This window comes from Protomyctophum bolini, assembly GCF_963924005.1.
Source record: "Protomyctophum bolini genome assembly, chromosome: 9".
Lineage (NCBI taxonomy): Eukaryota > Metazoa > Chordata > Actinopteri > Myctophiformes > Myctophidae > Protomyctophum > Protomyctophum bolini.
This window is the reverse complement of record NC_137870.1, coordinates 6,741,839-6,763,077: the sequence shown is the minus strand read 5'-3', so window position 1 is coordinate 6,763,077 and position 21,239 is coordinate 6,741,839. Positions and strand designations below refer to the sequence as shown.

Here is a 21,239-nt window from a genome sequence, read left to right as displayed (position 1 = left end):
CTAATGATATATTGTACCCCCCCCCCACCCCCACCCCTTTCTCCCAATATAGCCGATTCCCCACTGTTCTCCACGCGTGTAGTCCCTGCTGTCCCTACAGTGTGGGAGGGTGTGTAGACGGCATTACTTGGACAAGGAGAATGCTGGCGTGATGAAACCCTTTTGCTCAGAAAAAGCACCAACACTCTCTGGTGTCTGGTTTATTTATCGACGATGACCCCCGGCAGCCGTTCAAGCTCACAACGCGTTGCGCTGAGAGTGTTGAGAGCTTGTAGATCAGCTGTTTTCGGGACGCAACCCAGCACTCTTTAGCTAGTGGGGGGGGGGGGGGGGGTGCGGTGTATAACGACATGGATTACTAAACAAATTTGTTCAACGCAAAAATACTGTGTTCAAGTTCCCGGAGACTTCGGGAAAAAGCATGGAAAGGAGAGGAGTGGCATTTGGCATTTTCTTCCACCATGTAGTAAATGATGCATTCGTGGTCTGGAAAGGGCAGTTGTCTTACAGACGGGTGAAAGGGCAGTTGTCTTACAGACGGGTGAAAAGGGCAGTTGTCTTACAGACAGGTGAAAGGGCAGTTGTTGTACAGATGGGTAAAAAGGGGCAGGGGCTGAAGATGTGTGCTGCACATCTCTCGCTGCCCAAACGGCTGCCGTGGCCAAGCTACAGTAGTCATAACGTAGTGTTTGGCGGAGATCGCCACCCCAATGCCCCCCCACACGTCACCCGAATGCCCCCCCCACACGCCACCCCAATTCCCCTCCCCCCCACGCGCATTCGTCAGCTTGAAAACCTGTTAAAATGTGAAAGTCGGCGAGTGACACCAAATGGCGAGATGCAGTATTGATGAATGAGGCTTTTCTCTGTACGTACCGTACTGTATACATGATGCTAAAAAAAACACCTCTTGAGGCACATTTACCGTCTTTCACCTCCCTGTTCGCTACCTGCTCCTTTTTCCTTATCATAGTTGACATACTCCAGGCATCTCCACATACATGTATTTATATTCCTGTGCAGTATAAATATATAATATATATAATATATATATATATATATAAGTAATACCATAATTTGCCTCTGTGCCTTTGTCTTCCCTACGGGTCCGTTTCTCTTGGTCTCTCTTCCATCTGTCTGTCCTCACTCTCTCTCTCTCTCTCTCTCTCTCTGCATGACTGTGTGTTTCTTTCTCTCTCTCTCTCTCTCTCTCTCTCTCTCTCTCTCTCTCTCTCTCTCTCTCTCTCTCTCTCTCTCTCTCAATCTCTCCGTTTCTCTCTCTCTCTCTCTCTCTCACACACACACACACACACACCCCTCTCTGTTTCTCTCCCTCTCTCTCTCTCTCTCTCTCTCTCTCTCTGTGTCTCTGTCTCTGTCTCTCTCGTTGTCGGGTTCAGAAAACCGCAGGAACAAGTTACAGGGTATGATGTCGGACTTCCCTCCCAAGCCGTCCCCGCCCCCCTCTGCATCGGGACCAGCCCGTTCCGGAGAAGGTAAGAATCCCTGCAGAACCCCCGCAGAACCACACAGTACATTTCAAGCACAACTCCATGCAAAAACTGTTAACTGTGAGTGGACGACACCATAAAGCATTCCACTTGTTTACGATACAGACAGACTAGCCTGGGCACCGTTTCATTTAGGGTATATGATCCTACCGGGAGCGGAGGATATCGTTACGTCATGTTGTAGTGTTGTTTTGTAGTCGACAGGCAGGAACAACAGGCGGCGGCAACTTCCTTTTCCCTCAAACCGATTTTTCTCAATAAAAGCTACAGGCTACGAGAGCTTTTATTGAGAGAGGGAAAAGGAAGTTGCCGCCGCCTGTTGTTCCTGCCTGTCGACTACAAAACAATACTACAACATGACGTAACGATATCATCCGCTCCCGACAGGATCATACAGACTTTTGAAACGGAGACCAGGCTTTCCTCCGAGGTGGTGGAAAGCCTGGTGAGGCGAGGTTACAGACAGACAGACGATACAGACAGACCTCCCCAACAATATCGCAGAGACGGTTTGATGTGTGGACCATAGGACGATTTAAGATTGCACGGCAACTGGTACTATTAGTCACTCGCCTGCCTCCTAGTCACGTGATTGTAGACCCACATGTTGACTCTCTTTAGCATTTATTCTTTTGTCTTTTCTTTAGCTCTTTGTTCATTTAAAGGAGACTATTGTTGAGCAGGGTTGCTCAAGGCTCCAGTGTTGATTTTGACAGCAAATTGTAGTTTTAGTCATAGTCTCTTGAATAGTTTTCATTTAGTTTTTAGTCACATTTTAGTCAGCTGGAATGTTTTAGTGTTAGTCTAGTTTTAGTCGACTCATAAGATTTTAGTGTACTAATTCTACAGTTGATGTAGTCGACTAAAATGTATTTTGGCGGGCCTTGATGCCGTCGTAATGACTGATTTTACGCTTGCTGAAAAAAGCCGATCTACAAGCTTGTAGATCTGCTATTTTCAGCATGCAACCAAGTGTAAAATGACTTGTACTTGTAGGGACACATGCCGTCTGTCAGCAGGAACTGCTGCGTGGTGGCATTGTGTGACATCCATGATCTCGACCGCGGTCGAATGATGAGAATAGGGACATTAAGACTAGAGCTCCTGTGGACAATCTCTTGAGTCTGTCCCTTCTCTGCATGGCCTGCAGGTGGCGCTCTGGGCTTCTCCTCTGACGTCTTCATCATGGACGCTGTGGCCGGAGCCGACATGAACCTGGGCGAGCTGGCGGACCTCACCGTCAACAATGACAATGACCTCTCCATGGATGTGAGTAACGGTGACCTCTCCATGGATGTGAGTAACCATGACCTCTCCGGGGCGCCCGCTGGCCTAGCGGTCCAGGCGCATCGTGCCACATATATCGGCTCTTGGCGGCCTGACAGCAGCACGTGTCGCGTGTTCGAGTCCCGTTCATGACGACCTTTGCTGCGTGTCTCTCTCTCTCTCTCTCTCTCTCTCTCTCTCTCTCTCTCTCTCTCTCTCTCTCTCTCTCTCTCTCCCTCTCTATCTCTCTTTCCCCTTCTCTCTCTTTCTCTCTCTCCCTCTTTCCTGTCTATCTTCACTGGATACGATCAATAAAGGCAGAAAAAACTAATCTTTAAAACAATTAACAATGACCTCCATGGGTGGACGCATTTGTTAAGCTGCAGATGTTCATTTGATCTTCTTTGTGATTATATTCTATTGATTACTTTTCATGATTAATAGAATAAAAAAAATCCCTTTGTTTTTTAATTTCTCTATTATGTCTTCGTCACACACACACACACACACACACACACACACACACACATCAAGGTGAAATAAACTGATTCAACGATTGAAAGTATATATTTTTTTTTCAACTTAAATTTGATTCATTTTTCATGAACAGAAATAGACAAGGACATACAGAAAGCAAAAAGACAAACAGTTGAACATTACAGTATGTGTTGCCAACTCAGAAAGTCGATTATTTGATATAAAAAAAAGTTATAAAAGCAAAGTTCAATTGCACCCTGTGCCCTATAATGTGGTGTTCGTGTTGCATCATTGTGTGTGTGTGTGTGTGTGTGTGTGTGTGTGTGTGTGTGTGTGTGCACGTGCGTTGTGTGTGTGTGTGTGCGTGTGCACGTGCGTTGTGTGTGTGCGTCAGATGCAGGACAACCGTGAGGAGTTCAAGAAGACGTGGAACCCTCGCTTCACGCTGCGGAGCCACTTTGACGCCATCCGCGCCGTGACCTTTCACCCCGAGCAGCCCGTTCTGCTCACGGCCTCCGAGGACGGGACGCTGAAGCTGTGGAACCTCAACAAGGCCATGCACTCCAAGAAGTACGCACACACACACGCACACGCACACGCACACACACACACACACACACACACACACACACACACACACACGCTGTGGAACCTCAACAAGGCCATGCACTCCAAGAAGTACGCACGCACACACACACACACGCACGCACGCACGCACACACACACGCACACACACACACACACACACACACACGCTGTGGAACCTCAACAAGGCCATGCACTCCAAGAAGTAAACACACACACACACACACACACACACACAGTGTCGACTTCAATGTATTTTGGCGGGCCTTGATGCCGTCGTAATGACACTAAAATAGCCGATCTACAAGCTCACAACGTGGCGCGTTGTGAGCTTGTAGGTCGGCTATTTTCAGCATGCAACCAAGTGTAAAATGGCTTATACTGGATCTCTTGTCCACTAATCCCTTCCTAACATTTTAGTCTATTTTTTTGCCGAAATTGTCAGTATATTTAGTCTTATTTTAGTCATCATAGCTTAGTTTTAATTTAGTTTCCATTTAGTTTTCGTCAGTGAAAAAAGGTAGTCACGAACAACGTCCATAGTTTGTTGTCGTTGCATAAGACTTTGTCGACAATTCCATCTGTATTGATTACTGTGTTGGTACCATAGCAGACAAAAACAACAATAACTGGTGTAAATAAACTACGGTAGTCCCAGTCCCGCCCCCTACCAGGGCCCAGGAAATGATTATCCGTTCATTTTCCTCATAGACATTTCAAAAAGTATTTATTTAAAGACGTTTACGCCGCGGACAAAGCCAACTCTTGACAAATCATGACCACAAACAATATATATTCTGTCAGAGCGATTGCTTCATGGGGGGGGTCCCTGGAACAACATATTTTCAGATGGGGGTCGGCGGCCAATTACATATATTTTTGGGGTCCTTGACATGAAAAACTTTGAAAAATAGAAACATAGGCTTTTCAGAAAACTGTCAGGATTTAGAAGACATTTGCAGAAATGTCTTCAGGTCTAAATGGTTAAAGAGCGTACCGGACCGGATGCATCTCCATGATATGATCTATTGCACCACGGATATGTCAACATGAAGTCGAAATGAGTCATAGTTCTCTCTTTTTGTATCTTTTTGTCATCAGTTTCCTCCTTTAAGTGAAAGAAAAGTAGTGTCAAAATATCTTTTGTATATTCGGTTTCAAAACAGGCCGTATGCGGTTACACTATAGTAGCTTTTCGTGCCCTTTACTTTAGAATCATATGATAGACTGACTGATCTTCTATTCATTTATATAATATGCGAGATCACATTGAAACCTAGAAACCTCTCGAACAACTCATCTTCTTTAAAGCAATGTACACGATTTAAGGAAATGGCTTCCTTGGAATGCGAGTCAATCAATAAATAGTGAATAAATACATAAGCTTAAGCAACACAATATAGTTTATTGTTTTATCAAGGTGTTACTGAACAGATCAGTGCAATTTTGTAGCAACAATTATAGGAATATATTCAGGATAGGTAGCCTATAAAGGACCTGTATTAAAAAAACAATACTTTCAAACTGCACAATACTGCGCGATTAAAATGTGTACATTTGCGTTATTCTTTTCTATAATATTAATGAATTGGAAATGAATCAGTAAAAATCACTGACCTAAATAAAGAGATATCTTTTTGAACTATCCCTTTAAGATCTTTCAACCTGCTCTGCTAGCTGAACATCTGAACAACATTATTCATGCATATTCATACATTTTATTTTTTATTTTTTTATCCCACGATTTTGTAACCCATTTTTCACCCCCGTGTCAATTATCTAATGTGATCCTGGGCTCTACACACCCTCCGCCAACCTGGGGAGAGCAACGGACTTGAACTCATGCTTCCTTCATGCATGAGTGTCCAAGTCGCTCCTTTGCACCTGACAGGGGGGAGTTTCCCTGGATGGATGTAGCGCGTGGTAGGAACACGTTATTCCAACCAGTTCCTTTCCCCTCCATCAGGCGCCCCGGCTGGCCAGGGGGAGGCTGTTTAGAGACAAGGATTACTGCATGTTTTTGTGAGGGTACCAACCCTAGGGGACACAGGGAGAACATGTGAGGGTTCCTACCCTAGGGGACACGGGGAGAACATGCAAACGACCACACAGAATACATTTTAAACATATTCATGATTCATATTCATACACTAAACACATATTACTCCAGAAATATAAAAATTTTCAAAAAGATCAAAAATAGCATATGTACAAACTCAAAACACGCTCTCTGAGCTTAGAGCGGCTAAAGTAGTTAAACATGTTCCCAACCTGTGGGTCAGGATCCCCTGGGTCCTACCGTCCACAGATGACAGCAAATTGAAAAATACCAATAAAATAATTACAAAAAAAGCACTTATACTGCATCAAAACTAATGCAACAAACTATAGATAGGAGCCAACAGGAAGCACGCACATCTCCAGAAATTCTACAGGTGCTGAACAAGAAATATATGTACAATGAGAGGGAAGGGTTGTCCGTACAGTTGTGTGGACATCCCTTCCTTTTCAACAAACTATACTATAACATAAGAAAGAGGCAACACTTGTGAAAGCTCACTTGTATAGCAGATGTACAAGCTCGCATAGCGTCGGCGTGCATGGCACCAAGCTGTGACAGCTTGAATATCTTCTATTTTTGAACGCTTGACTATAAAATGACACATGCTTTCCTGGTGTTAATGCGTTAAAGTGGTTATGGCTACAACAGTTTGTACTCTGTGGTCTAAAGTAATTCAGACTTTCACTTAAGTACAATTTTGCTGTATTTTCACTTTACTGAGTATTTCCAATTCAAATACTATAATTATTTCTACTCCACTACATCTCAGATCCTAATATTGTACTTTTACTCTTTTTTTTTTAACTTTAGTTACTAGTTACTTTGTAAATTTTTATTATTATTACAGTAACAAGTACCTTCAGCCCAATATACATTTCTATCATTTGATCTACTAGCTAACATTATTGTGAATCTGACGCATTGAGAGCTTGTAGATCTACTATTTTCAAACCATTTGAAAACTTGAAATGATAGACATTCTACATAATGAGTACTTTTGGTACTTTAAGTAAATCTTAATGCCAGAACTTTTGTACTTTTACTCAAGTGCATTTTGAATTCCGGTCTTTTACTTGCAACATATAGTATTTGAATACTGCAGTATTAATACTTTTACTTAAGTAGAAAGTACTTCTTCCACCACTGTGTGTACTTGGTGGGGTTTATATGATCTTCACTACTAATTACTACTGTAGCAGAAACACGGAGCTGCAGTTTGATCAATGAAGTGAAAACCATCACTTCTCACAGAACGAGGCCCTTGGAGATGAACAGTACCCATTAAACCATGCTCCAGGGTCAGTCCCGGGATAGAACCTTGTACAGTCTCCATGGGCATCGGGATATCCACTGTGCCAGTACCTGCACAATAAACAACAATTTATTGAACCACATGCACTCAGTCACTCACATACAGTGACTTTGATAGAATTACAATATAAAAACATGTTAAATGTCTCACTGTGTTGTCACTGGTGTTCCATCCACCCACGTCCATCTGCTCCCAGTCCTGGTCAGACCAATCCATGAACCAGACTCACCAACAGCACCTCTCAATCCATAGATGAATACCTGATTATTTGTACATGATTGAATCATCATTAATTGTGTATCCAATACATTCACTTCTTCACTATAATCATGGAATTAGATCTGAGAACCCATCGTAAAACAATAAAGGAAAAATCACACCAATGTGAATTGAGTGGTGCAACTCCCCTCTCCCCCCCCCCCCTCTCTCTCATTAGCAGGCATCTCTCTCTCTGTTTCTGGCACAACAGCGCCCCTACTGGTAATAACTGGTGCTCATTAACACATACTTAGGCGGACACATAGGTGAACACGGACATTGCTGTTCCTTGGAGTGGTTGCACCACTCAAAAATAACACCCTATTTCCTTGAGTCGTATCTGGATGATGGACACCTGGACACGCTCAAACACACACACACACACACACACACACACGGACACACACACACACACGGGGACACACACGGACACAACTAACCTGTTCTTCTCCACTGTTAATGACCACCAGATCAGCTCCTTGACTCCGACATTCGTCTCTACCTTCCTGCCATGATTTCTTCTCAGTAGTTCTGTAGTAACAGCTGCGTCCAAACTTCTTCCATCCACTGGGACAGCCAGACTTGTCTAAAAACATCAAACAGGAGATTTACTGATGGATTATTCTAACACAGTTGTAATAATAATAGTAGTCAGAGATGTAGTGGAGTGGAGGCAAAACTATTCATCTATTATATCTACAAGCTCATCTACGAGCTTATAGGTCTGCTATTTTATTTATATCAAAGAACGACTGATATAGAAACATAGCTTTTTCCGAAAACTGTCAGGATGTAGAAGACATTTTTAGAATCTGATCTCAGGTCAAAATGGGTTAAATATTTCAATTTTGTGGTAGGCCTATGTAGCATTACGTGGAAGCGTGGATTGAACCGGGGGGCGGGGCTCCCACTCACCAGACCAACACGCAGCCTACCGTGCCAATAGGGCTGAGCCCGATTAGCAGGACTGTTGCAGGCTGGGTCTCGGCTACATGGAGGCTACACCTACTACTACAAATATTGTAGTTTTTACTCCACTACATTTATTTGACAGATTTAGTTATACTTTATATATTTAGATTATTAATATTAAATCTATTTCAGCAGCCATCCCCATTGATGATGTCATTGTTAGGCAGGTTTCTAAACTGTCCACATAGACAAATTATGCCATGTTATAATGAGAATTAGTGACGCCGATATATTATATAAAGATGAGCTTGAAAACAGGTGACGTGCATCTTAAGAATAATGATTGTTCTATGATAGTTGTCATACATCAGCAGTGATGAGCTTACTCAGAATCTCTACCTCTATATCCCAGATAATAATTTAAATATCAATGATATTATTTAAGTTATTTTGTATCTTCTCTCACCTGCTGTCTGAGTCTTCAGCTGGTTTACTTCACGTTGAAGCCGGTTCTTCTCCTGCGTCAGGTCGGTGTTGACGGAATTTAGCCGGTTCTTCTCCTGCGTCAGGTCGGTGTTGACGGAATTTAGCCGGTTCTTCTCCTGCGTCAGGTCGGTGTTGACGGAATTTAGCCGGTTCTTCTCCTGCGTCAGGTCGGTGTTGACGGAATTTAGCCGGTTCTTCTCCTGCGTCAGGTCGGTGTTGACGGAATTTAGCCGGTTCTTCTCCTGCGTCAGGTCGGTGTTGACGGAATTTAGCCGGTTCTTCTCCTGCGTCAGGTCGGTGTTGACGGAATTTAGCCGGTTCTTCTCCTGCGTCAGGTCGGTGATGACTGACTTTAGCTGGTACTTCTCCTGCGTCAGTTTGGTATTCTCCAAGATCAGAGTATGGTAGTTGGACTTGTTGGACAGCGTGTTACGATCATGTACCAGGGTGTCGTTGGCCATGATGTTACTGCCGGGTGAATGATCTGCGAAGGACAGAAATGGATGATAAAGACAGTTATCGCTACTGTTCATGATGAGGTCAAGCATCTGTGGTGGAACACTTTATTTGAGAAGAAAATCTCAACGTTGTTAATTATCCTTTTTTTCATGTGCATTGTCACTTGTCAACACTACTTTATTCATCATACTTTTCAGATGCATATCATGCAATGCAATAATACAAAAATAAACGATGAATTTGATTACAAAAATAAATGAATGATGATAATAATAATAATAATTATCAACATTTTGGGTTAAAGCTGTGGTGGCCTTAATTGTTTCCTGTATGCATCTACCTTTGTCCAGCACCAGCGAGGAACTAGATGTGCGCAAGACTTCTGCTTTTTAAACAAGGCCTTAATAGTTGTCACAGCTAGAAAATGTCAAGCAACAAACTCTATGCAATACTCACAGCTCACGCCCAGGCCTGTGATCACACCCAGCTAGGCAACAAACTCCCTGAGTGAGTGATGTGGTAGTTTAGTGACATGTAATACTCACAGTACACAGCCTGGGCTATGTTGCCACCGGACAGTATAAGACACAAAATCACCACAGCAACAACTCTGAAAGGCCTTCTCCCTGTTAAGACAAAAACAAGATAAGAGTAAATGCCGTTAGCTAAACCCAACCGGACCAAAGTACTCTAAAATAAAATACTAAAATACTTTTACACATAAAGTGAATCACTTCTATAACTGTCCTCTCTCTCACTCTCCTCTGTCTCATATTCTTTGTCAAGACTGGAAAAGCATAAATATATGTAGACAGCTTTCAAGGATGAGAGGCTTGAACTATTGACAAGTTAACAAATGGTAACTACCTTGATTATTACTCTTAGAGTTCTTGATTGGTTTAATGAAAATGGCACTTATGATTTTTTGTAAATGATGTACTTAGTTAATTCAGTCAGAGAATTCACAAATATACATAAGATGTAATGCGAGCGTGAATGCTCTTTTATCTTGGCATTATCTTGCTACAGTTTCTCTCTCTCTCGCACACGCACACGCACACACATTCACACACACACAAACATATACATACAGTGGGAGAAAGAGGGAGGGAGATCATTTAAAATCGTTGAACCTAGGGTTTAAAAGGTTTAAACGTTTGTATTGGTGATTTTTAGTCTTAGTAATATCTCTTACCAGACTTCTTCTTGGTCTGAAGATCTCCATAGACGGCATCGTCTATCTTGTGCCGATCAAAACACTCATAATGTCCTTCTTCAGACATTTCTACTAGGTCTATTAGTTCCTTTTGTTGTGACGATGGTTTCATTCTCGTAGTCTTCATCGTCTTGGACCTCAATGTTTTTTTTTCACAACACTGAGTATATATACTATCTTCACTACCCTAAGTGATGACAGCACTGTTATTTTGACCCCCACACACACACACACACACGCTTATGCAGTTTCCATGCTATCATGTGATGATCTCTCTAAAGTTACACAACACACAACTGTCCAGTTTTAAGAACACCAACACCAACAATGTTAAAAGTTCAATGACAAATAAGGACACATTTTATTGAGCTGACAGGTTTCAGTCAAAATGATGTAGCAGGTATATAAGATATACAAGTGAATGAATGCATTCCACCAAAGATCCCTCGCATATTATTTATTGACACTTTTATTTTGTAATGTTTTGTGCAATAGATCGTTTTGGGAACATATGTGTTATTATATTTTGAAGTCCTCACTCCTTCCTGCTGTGATGTCATCCACCTGCGTTTGCTTCCACCTCTCTCTCTTGTTTGAAGCCAGACCATAGACTGTAAACATATGCCAGACATATCATTGGTCCGATATCTCAAACCCTCACCCTAACCCTAACCCCCCACTGGGCAGCAGCACACCTAAACCCAACCTTAACCCTCTCCCAACCCTTAACGCACCCCTCACCAACCTTAATAGGCCTATCTCACAGCCCTTCCACGCCCCCTTTCCAGACCTAGTGGTGCTGACGTGACGTCACTCCATAGACTTTACATGTTAAAAGACCTACATTCAGAAGCCATAAACAACGCATAAACGTTATTCTATTTGGTTTAGAGGTCTTAACATCTTGTTTTCTTCATAATAATATTGGTCTTTTACATTTTACATTTGGAAACGGCCACTTATACATACACACACACACGCACACGTGTGGGGATTGAAAAACCATAAAACCTGGGTGATCTACTGTATGCTATCAAATTGTATGTTTATTCACGCAGCATAGTACTGTACATTATATGAATGATACATTCTTTGGCTGATTTTAGTTTCTACCCTTCTAAGGACCAGCTGAGAGAACCAATGGTGTAGTGACGGGCGGGAACCCCTTTTGGTGTTTTAAGAATTATGTTATACTATTGAAAAATAGCAGATCTACAAGCTCATAGCGCGGCACCGAGTGCCACGCTACGAGCTTGTAGGTCTGCTATTTTTGAGAAATCGTGAAAATGTGGTGCAAATCTTTGAATATATTCTGTCAGAGCGATCGTTTTTAACTCAATCTTTGCTTCATGGGGGGTCCCTGGAACAACATATTTTCAGATGGGGGTCGGCGGCCTATTACATATATATTTGTGGTCCTTGACATGAAAAACTTTGAAAAATAGAAACATTGGCTTTTCAGAAAACTGTCAGGATTTAGAAGACATTTGCAGAAATGTCTTCAGGTCTAAATGGTTAAAGAGCGTACCGGACCGGATGCATCTGATATGATCTATTGCACCACGGATATGTCAACATGAAGTCGAAATGAGTCATAGTTCTCTCTTTTTGTATCTTTTTGTCATCAGTTTCCTCCTTTAAGTGAAAGAAAAGTAGTGTCAAAATATCTTTTGTATATTCGGTTTCAAAACCGGCCGTATGCGGTTACACTATAGTAGCTTTTCGTGCCCTTTACTTTAGAATCATATGATAGACTGACTGATCTTCTATTCATTTATATAATATGCGAGATCACATTGAAACCTAGAAACCTCTCAAACAACTCATCTTCTTTAACCCATTCTGACCGGGAACCCATTTTGGTGTTCAGCATCATGTTATGCTTTAGCTATTGAAAAATAGCAGATCTACAAGCTCATAGCGCGCCACCGAGTGGCGCGCTATGAGCTTGTAGGTCTGCTATTTTTTGAAAAATCGAAGAACGACTGGCATTTTTAGAATCTGATCTCAGGTCAGAATGGCTTAATCAGACCAGTGTGTGTCCAGTGGAAACCTCGTATGAATCTGATCTCAGGTCAGAATGGGTTAAAGCAATGTACACAATTTAAGGAAATGGCTTCCTTGGAATGCGAGTCAATCAATAAATAGTGAATAAATACATAAGCTTAAGCAACACAATATAGTTTATTGTTTTATCAAGGTGGTACTGAACAGATCAGTGCAATTTTGTAGCAACAATTATAGGAATATATTCAGGATAGGTAGCCTATAAAGGACCTTCTGTATTAAAAAAAACAATACTTTCAAACTGCACAATACTGCACGATTAAAATGTGTACATTTGCGTTATTCTTTTCTATAATATTAATGAATTCGAAATGAATCAGTAAAAATAACTGACCTAAATAAAGAGATATCTTTTTGGGGTGAACTATCCCTTTAAGATCTTTCAACCTGCTCTGCTAGCTGAACATCTGAACAACATTATTCATGCATATTCATACATTTTATTCTTTTTATCCCACGATTTTGTAACCCATTTTTCACCCCCGTGTCAATTATCTAATGTGATCCTGGGCTCTACACACCCTCCGCCAACCTGGGGAGAGCAACAGACTTGAACTCATGCTTCCTTCATGCATGAGTGTCCAAGTTGATCCTTTTCACCTGACAGAGGGGAGTTTCCCTGGTTGGACGTAGCGCGTGGAAGGAACACGTTATTCCAACCAGTTCCTTTCCCCTCCATCAGGCGCCCCGGCTGGCCAGGGGGAGGCAGTTTAGAGACCAGGATTACTGCATGTTTTTGTGAGGGTACCTACCCTAGGGGACACAGGGAGAACATGTGAGGGTTCCTACCCTAGGGGACACGGGGAGAACATGCAAACGAGCACACCGAATACATTTTAAACATATATTCATATATTCATAAACTAAACACATATTACTCCAGAAATATAAAAATGTTCAAAAAGATCAAAAATAGCATATGTACAAACTCAAAACACGCTCTCTGAGCTTAGAGAGGCTATTTTATAGGGCCTCAAGTAGTTAAACATGTTCCCAACCTGTGGGTCAGGATCCCCTGGGTCCTACCGTCCACAGATGACAGCAAATTGAAAAATACCAATAAAAGAATTACAAAAAAAGCACTTACTGCATCAAAACTAATGCAACAAATTCTACAGGTGCTGAACAAGAAATATACGTACAATGAAAAGGAAGGGTTGTCCGTACAGTTGTGTGGACATCCCTTCCTTTTCAACAAACTATACTATAACATAAGAAAGAGGCAACACTTGTGAAAATCACTGATATACAAGCTCACTTGTATAGCATAGCTCGCATAGCGTCAGCGTGCATGGCACCAAGCTGTGACAGCTTGAATATCTTCTATTTTTGAACGCTTGACTCTAAAATGATTTTTCAAAATTTAAAGCATAATGTTATGCTTTAGCTATTGAAAAATAGCAGATGCTTACACCAAAAGGGGTTCCTGCCCAAAATGAGTTAAGTACAATTTTGCTGTATTTGTACTTTACTGAGTATTTCCAATTCAAATACTATAATCTCTTCTACTCCACTACATCTCAGATCCTAATATTGTACTTTTACTCAACAATTTTTTTTTTTAAACTTTAGTTACTAGTTACTTTGTACATTTTTATTATTATTACAGTAACAAGTAATTTCAGCCCAATATACATTTCTATCATTTTATCTACTAGCTAACATTATTGTGAGTTTTATTGTGAGTATTGTGTGACGCATTGAGAGCTTGTAGATCTACTATTTTCAAACGATTTTTAGACATTTGAAAACTTGAAATGATAGACATTCTACATAATGAGTACTTTTGGTACTTTAAGTAAATCTTAATGCCAGAACTTGTGTACTTTTACTCAAGTGCATTTTGAATTCCGGTCTTTTACTTGCAACATATAGTATTTGAATACTGCAGTATTGATACTTTTACTTAAGTAGAAAGTACTTTTTCCACCACTGTTTGTACTTTACTGTTTATATAATATAATAATAATAACTTTACTTGTATAGCACTTTTCAAAAACAAGTTTACAAAGTGCTTCACATACAATACACAAACAGGCAATTAAAATCAACAATGAAAATTTGTCAAATAGAAAATACAAAAAAATAATAATGAGAGATAAGATAAAAAGCAGAAACTTGGACTGTTCATTCAAACTCATTAAAAGCCTTTAAATAATAGTGGGTTTTTAAGAGTTTTTTAAAAGTGGACACTGAAGTGGTCTGTCTGAGTTCCAGGGGTAGTTGGTTCCACAGCAGTGGAGCCCTAGCAGCAAAGGCTCTGCCGCCTTGCGTCACCAGCTTTGTGTTGGGGGGGTTGAGTAAAACTTTGTCTGCTGATCTGAGGTTACGGGAAGGTATGTGCGGGGACAAGAGGTCGGAAATGTATGTAGGTGCTAGTCCATTTAGTGATTTAAAAACAAACAAGTTCATTTTAAAATCAATTCTGTACATGACTGGTAACCAATGCAGTGAGGCGAGAACAGGAGTAATATGGTCATATCTCCTGGTCTTTGTAAGAACTCTGGCTGCTGTGTTTGTACTAGTTGAAGGCGATTGATGGATTTCTTTGGGAGTCCAGAAAAAAGAGAATTGCAGTAGTCCAGATGGTTTGTGACAAAGGCATGAATAAGGGTTTGTGCATCGCTGAATGAAAGAAATGATCAGTCATATTTGCAATATTCCTGATTTGGTACTGTAGATGGCTGTTTTCGTGATGTTGGTGAAGTGCTTTGAGAAGTTTAGATCAGAATCAAATAAAACTATATGATCTTCACTACTAATTACTACTGTAGTAGAACACGGAGCTGCAGTTTGATCAATGACGTGAAAACCATCACTTCTCACAGATTGAGACCCATCCATCAGAACATGGCCAATTAAACCATGTTCCAGGGACAGCCACGTGAAAGAACTGTGCACAGTCTCCATTGGCATCGGGAAATCCACGGTGCCAGTACCTGCACAATAAACAACAATTTATTGAACCACATGCACTCAGTCACTCACATACAGTGACTTTGATAGAATTACAATATAAAAACATGTTAAATGTCTCACTGTGTTGTCACTGGTGTTCCATCCACCCACGTCCAGCTGCCCCCAGTCCTGGTCAGACCAATCCATGAATCAGAATCACCACCTCTCAATCCATAGATGAATACCTGATTAGTACATGATTGAATCATCATTAATTGTGTATCCAATACATTCACTTCTTCACTATAATCATGGAATTAGATCTGAGAACCCATCGTCAAGAAATAAAGGAAAAATCACACCAATGTGAATTGAGTGGTGCAACTCCCCTCTCTCCCCCCCCCCCCCTCTCTCATTAGCAGGCATCTCTCTCTCTGTTTCTGGCACAACAGCGCCCCTACTGGTAATAACTGGTGCTCATTAACACATACTTAGGCGGACACATAGGTGAACACGGACATTGCTGTTCCTTGGAGTGGTTGCACCACTCAAAAATAACACCCTATTTCCTTGAGTCGTATCTGGATGATGGACACCTGGACACACTCACGCTCAAACACACACACACACACACACACACACACACACACGGACACACACGGACACACACACACAGGGACACACGGACACAACTAACCTGTTCTTCTCCACTGTTAATGACCACCAGATCAGCTCCTAGACTCCGACATTCGTCTCTACCTTCCTGCCATGATTTCTTCTCAGTAGTTCTGTAGTAACAGCTGCGTCCAAACTTCTTCCATCCACTGGGACAGCCAGACTTGTCTAAAAACATCAAACAGGAGATTTACTGATGGATTTTCAATGTACCGATAATGAATTCTAACACATAGTTGTAATAATAATAGTAGTCAGAGATGTAGTGGAGTGGAGGCAAAACTATTCATCTATTATATCTACAAGCTCATCTACGAGCTTGTAGGTCTGCTATTTTATTTAAATCGAAGAACGACTGACATAGAAACATAGCTTTTTCCGAAAACTGTCAGGATGTAGAAGACATTTTTAGAATCTGATCTCAGGTCAAAATGGGTTAAATATTTCAATTTTGTGGTAGGCCTATGTAGCATTACGCGGCAGCGTGGATTGAACCCGGGGGCCGGGGCTCCCACTCACCAGACCAACGTGCAGCCTACCGTGCCAATAGGGCTGAGCCCGATTAGCAGGACTGTTGCAGGCTGCATGGAGGCTACACCTACTTCCTACTACTACAAATATTGTAGTTTTTACTCCACTACATTTATTTGACAGATTTAGTTATACTTTATATATTTAGATTATTAATATTAAATCTATTTCAGCAGCCATCCCCATTGATGATGTCATTGGTAGGCAGGTTTCTGAACTGTCCACATAGACAAATTATGCCATGTTATAATGAGCATTAGTGACGCTGATATATTATATAAAGATGAGCTTGAAAACGGGTGACGTGCATCTTAAGAATAATGATTGTTCTATGATAGTTGTCATACACCAGCAGTGATGAGCTTACTCAGAATCTCTACCTCTATATCCCAGATAATAATTTAAATATCAATGATATTATTTAAGTTATTTTGTATCTTCTCTCACCTGCTGTCTGTGTCTTCAGCTGGTTTACTTCACGTTGAAGCCGGTTCTTCTCCTGCGTCAGGTCGGTGATGACGGAATTTAGCCGGTTCTTCTCCCGCGTCAGGTCGGTGTTCTCCAAGATCAGAGTATGGTAGTTGGACTTGTTGGACAGCGTGTTATGATCATGTACCAGGGTGTCGTTGGCCATGATGTTACTGCCGGGTGAATGATCTGCGAAGGACAGAAATGGATGATAAAGACAGTTATCGCTACTGTTCATGATGAGGTCAAGCATCTGTGGTGGAACACTTTATTTGAGAAGAAAATCTCAACGTTGTTAATTATCCTTTTTTTCATGTGCATTGTCACTTGTCAACACTACTTTATTCATCATACTTTTCAGATGCATATCATGCAATGCAATAATACAAAAAGAAACGATGAATTTGATTACAAAAATAAATGAATGATGATAATAATAATAATAATTATCAACATTTTGGGTTAAAGCTGTGGTGGCCTTAATTGTTTCCTGTATGCATCTACCTTTGTCCAGCACCAGCGAGGAACTAGATGTGCTTTTTAAACAAGGCCTTAATAGTTGTCACAGCTAGAAAATGTCAAGCAACAAACTCTATGCAATACTCACAGCTCACGCCCAGGCCTGTGATCACACCCAGCTAGGCAACAAACTCCCTGAGTGAGTGATGTGGTAGTTTAGTGACATGTAATACTCACAGTACACAGCCTGGGCTATGTTGCCACCGGACAGTATAAGACACAAAATCACCACAGCAACAACTCTGAAAGGCCTTCTCCCTGTTAAGACAAAGACAAGATAAGAGTAAATGCCGTTAGCTAAACCCAACCGGACCAAAGTACTCTAAATTAAAATACTAAAATACTTTTACACATAAAGTTAATCACTTCTATAACTGTCCTCGGCCTCAACTCTCCTCTGTCTCATATTCTTTGTCAAGACTAGAAAAGCATAAATATATGTAGACAGCTTTCAAGGATGAGAGGCTTGAACTATTGACAAGTTAACAAATGGTAACTATCTTGATTATTACTCTTAGAGTCCTTGATTGGTTTAATGAAAATGGCACTTTAATGATTTTTTGTAAATTATGTACTTAGTTCATTCAGTCAGAGAACTCACAAATATACATAAGATGTAATGCGAGCGTGAATGCTCTTTTATCTTGGCATTATCTTGCTACAGTTTCTCTCTCTCTCGCACACGCACACGCACACACATTCACACACACACACACAAACTTATACATACAGTGGGAGAAGGAGGGAGGGAGATCATTTAAAATCGTTGAACCTAGGGTTTAAAAGGTTTAAACGTTTGTATTGGTGATTTTTAGTCTTAGTAATATCTCTTACCAGACTTCTTCTTCTTGGTCTGAATATCTCCATAGACGGCATCGTCTATCTTGTGCCGATCAAGACGCTCATAATGTCCTTCTTCAGACATTTCTACTAGGTCTATTAGTTCCTTTTGTTGTGACGATGGTTTCATTCTCGTAGTCTTCATCGTCTTGGACCTCAATGTTTTTTTTTCACAACACTGAGTATATATACTATCTTCACTACCCTAAGCGATGACAGCACTGTTATTTTGACCCACACACCAGGGGCGGAGCTACCGGGGGGGTGAGGGGGGTGGTCACACCCCGGCCCGGACCTCCGGGGGGCCCGGGCTGTCAGATGATCGATTGACGATTTTTTTACACAGTCACTCACGACTGATAAAACCAGCGGGCCCCCACGAATCCCGCAATTAACCAGATACAGAGCTTATATAGCCTATAATAGCCTACACTTTAGCAAAATATCATGTATGATGAGAATGTACTGCGCTGGACTGTACAAGCACCGTGGAGTCTGTCTCACACTCTCTCCAACAAACATCCCAGCCACGCTCCAAAAGTGCAAGTCTCTCTCTGACGCCCTGTGGAAGTCCCTTCCGCAGCCCTCTGGTGATATTCTCACTCCCGTGCGCGGGTTTTCAAATCCCAGCAAATAAACAAAACCACGTAACTACTCACCGACACAAAGCCTGCTAGACCTTGTTAAAAGTCTATTTTCGTATCTGGGAAGCGTCTCAGGTCCCCAGCTTCTCTAAAATACACTGTGCCATCTTAATAACGCAATGTACCCTGCATTTTACCGGGCAGTCATTTCTTCGACTATGGCATTTTCGGGTTTTGCCTGCGCCGATCTGGTTGGATTAATTTTATTTAATGATTAAAATAGTGCATTTTATAGAGAAGCTGGGGCTGCAGAAGGGACTTCCACAGAGAGAGACTCGCTGTATAAGCGGTCCAGGGCTACAAAAGTGGCAGCACCTGTCACTCATTAGTAGGCTAATCACTCTGTGAGAATTTAGGAGTGCATATACATGTGTGGACTTCCTTTTCTCCACAACGGACTGTTTCGATTCTAAACCCCTTCTTGTTGCTTTTCCCTGTGTGCGATCAATCAGCAAGTGAAACAGAACACAAAGATGAGTAGTAGCCTATTTATTTTTTAACACGCAGCACCTCTCTCTCTCTCTCTCTCTCTCTCTCTCTCTCGTGTGTGCATTGCTGCGCAATGTCACAGACACAGACGCGATCAACCAAATATAACACTTTCCCTCTATCTGTGACTGTGATCAGCTCCTCACACACATCTACGTCTCTCTCTCTCTCTCTCGTGTGTGCATTGCATTGACGCGATCAACCAAATATAACACTTTCCCGGCCTCTATCTGTGACTGTGATCAGCTCAGCAGCAACTGTTAACGTAATTATTTTTTCTTCCGTTCGGGGGGGGGGGGGGGGGGGGATGGGTGCTGTTGGGAGTCTGGTTCGGTGAGGCCCGGTCGTGCTGTCTCACCCCCCGGCCCGGCCCAATGTTGTTCCGCCACTGCCACACACACACGCTTATGCAGTTTCCCTGCTATCATGTGATGATCTCTCTAAAGTTACACAACACACAACTGTCCAGTTTTAAGAACACCAACACCAACAATGTTAAAAGTTCAATGACAAATGAGGACACATTTTATTGAGCTGACAGGTTTCAGTCAAAATGATGTAGCAGGTATATAAGATATACAAGTGAATGAATGCATTCCACCAAAGATCCCTCACATACAGGTATTATTTATTGACACTTTTATTTTGTAATGTTTTGTGCAATAGATCGTTTTTGGAGCATATGTGTTATTATATTAGTCCTCACTCCTTCCTGCTGTGATGTCATCCACCTGCGTTTTCTTCCACCTCTCTCTCTTGTTTGAAGCCAGACCATAGACTGTAAAAAATATGGACAAAGTGTTCCCCGGGTCTAACATAAACTAGTGACTGGAAGCAGAAAGTATTCATGACCATGTTTATTAAGGTAATACAGTCTAGGTGAAGTTGGGCCCAAATACATGGACCTCTATGGAGCTATGGGTTTTTTTGGGCCCAATGACAGCGCCACAACAGGCCATTATATGAACTTTCAGGATGTCCCGATTTCCTTAGTGGCTTCACAAAATATCTGTCTGACTGCCCCCCTGAGCCATATCATTGGTCCGATATCTCAAACCCTCACCCTAACCCTAACCTCCCACGGGGCAGCAGCACACCTAAACCCAACCTTAACCCTCTCCCAACCCTTAACGCACCCCTCACCAACCTTAATAGGCTTATCTCACAGCCCTTCCCCGCCCCCTTTCCAGACCTAGTGGTGCTGACGTGACGTCACTCCATAGACTTTACATGTTAAAAGACCTACATTCAGAAGCCATAAACAACGCATAAACGTTATTCTATTTGGTTTAGAGGTCTTAACATCTTGTTTTCTTCATAATAATATTGGTCTTTTACATTTTAACATTTGGAAACGGCCACTTATACATACACACACACACGCACACGTGTGGGGATTGAAAAACCATAAAACCTGGGTGATCTACTGTATGCTATCAAATTGTATGTTTATTCACGCAGCATAGTACTGTACATTATATGAATGATACATTCTTTGGCTGATTTTAGTTTCTACCCTTCTAAGGACCAGCTGAGACCCCCAACTTTGAGAACCAATGGTGTA

The 21,239-nt window shown here is 41.6% G+C and overlaps 1 protein-coding gene across 4 annotated transcripts in view; it reads left to right on the top strand.

Annotated features, from left to right (window-relative positions):
* The window catches only part of strn4 (striatin, calmodulin binding protein 4), a 78,680-nt gene that overhangs the window by 35,623 nt on the left and 21,818 nt on the right, over positions 1-21,239 (top strand). For 3 of the 4 annotated variants that reach the window (XR_013964668.1, XM_080773049.1, XM_080773048.1), the window contains exons 8-10: positions 1,401-1,496; positions 2,662-2,780; positions 3,649-3,824. Coding sequence is in view for 3 of the 4 variants with exons in the window: in XM_080773049.1 (XP_080629175.1) it covers positions 1,401-1,496; positions 2,662-2,780; positions 3,649-3,824 (391 nt within the window). In the remaining variant the exon portion in view is untranslated. The remainder of the gene's footprint in view (positions 1-1,400; positions 1,497-2,661; positions 2,781-3,648; positions 3,825-21,239) is intronic. The other variant, XM_080773050.1, reaches the window with a different exon arrangement.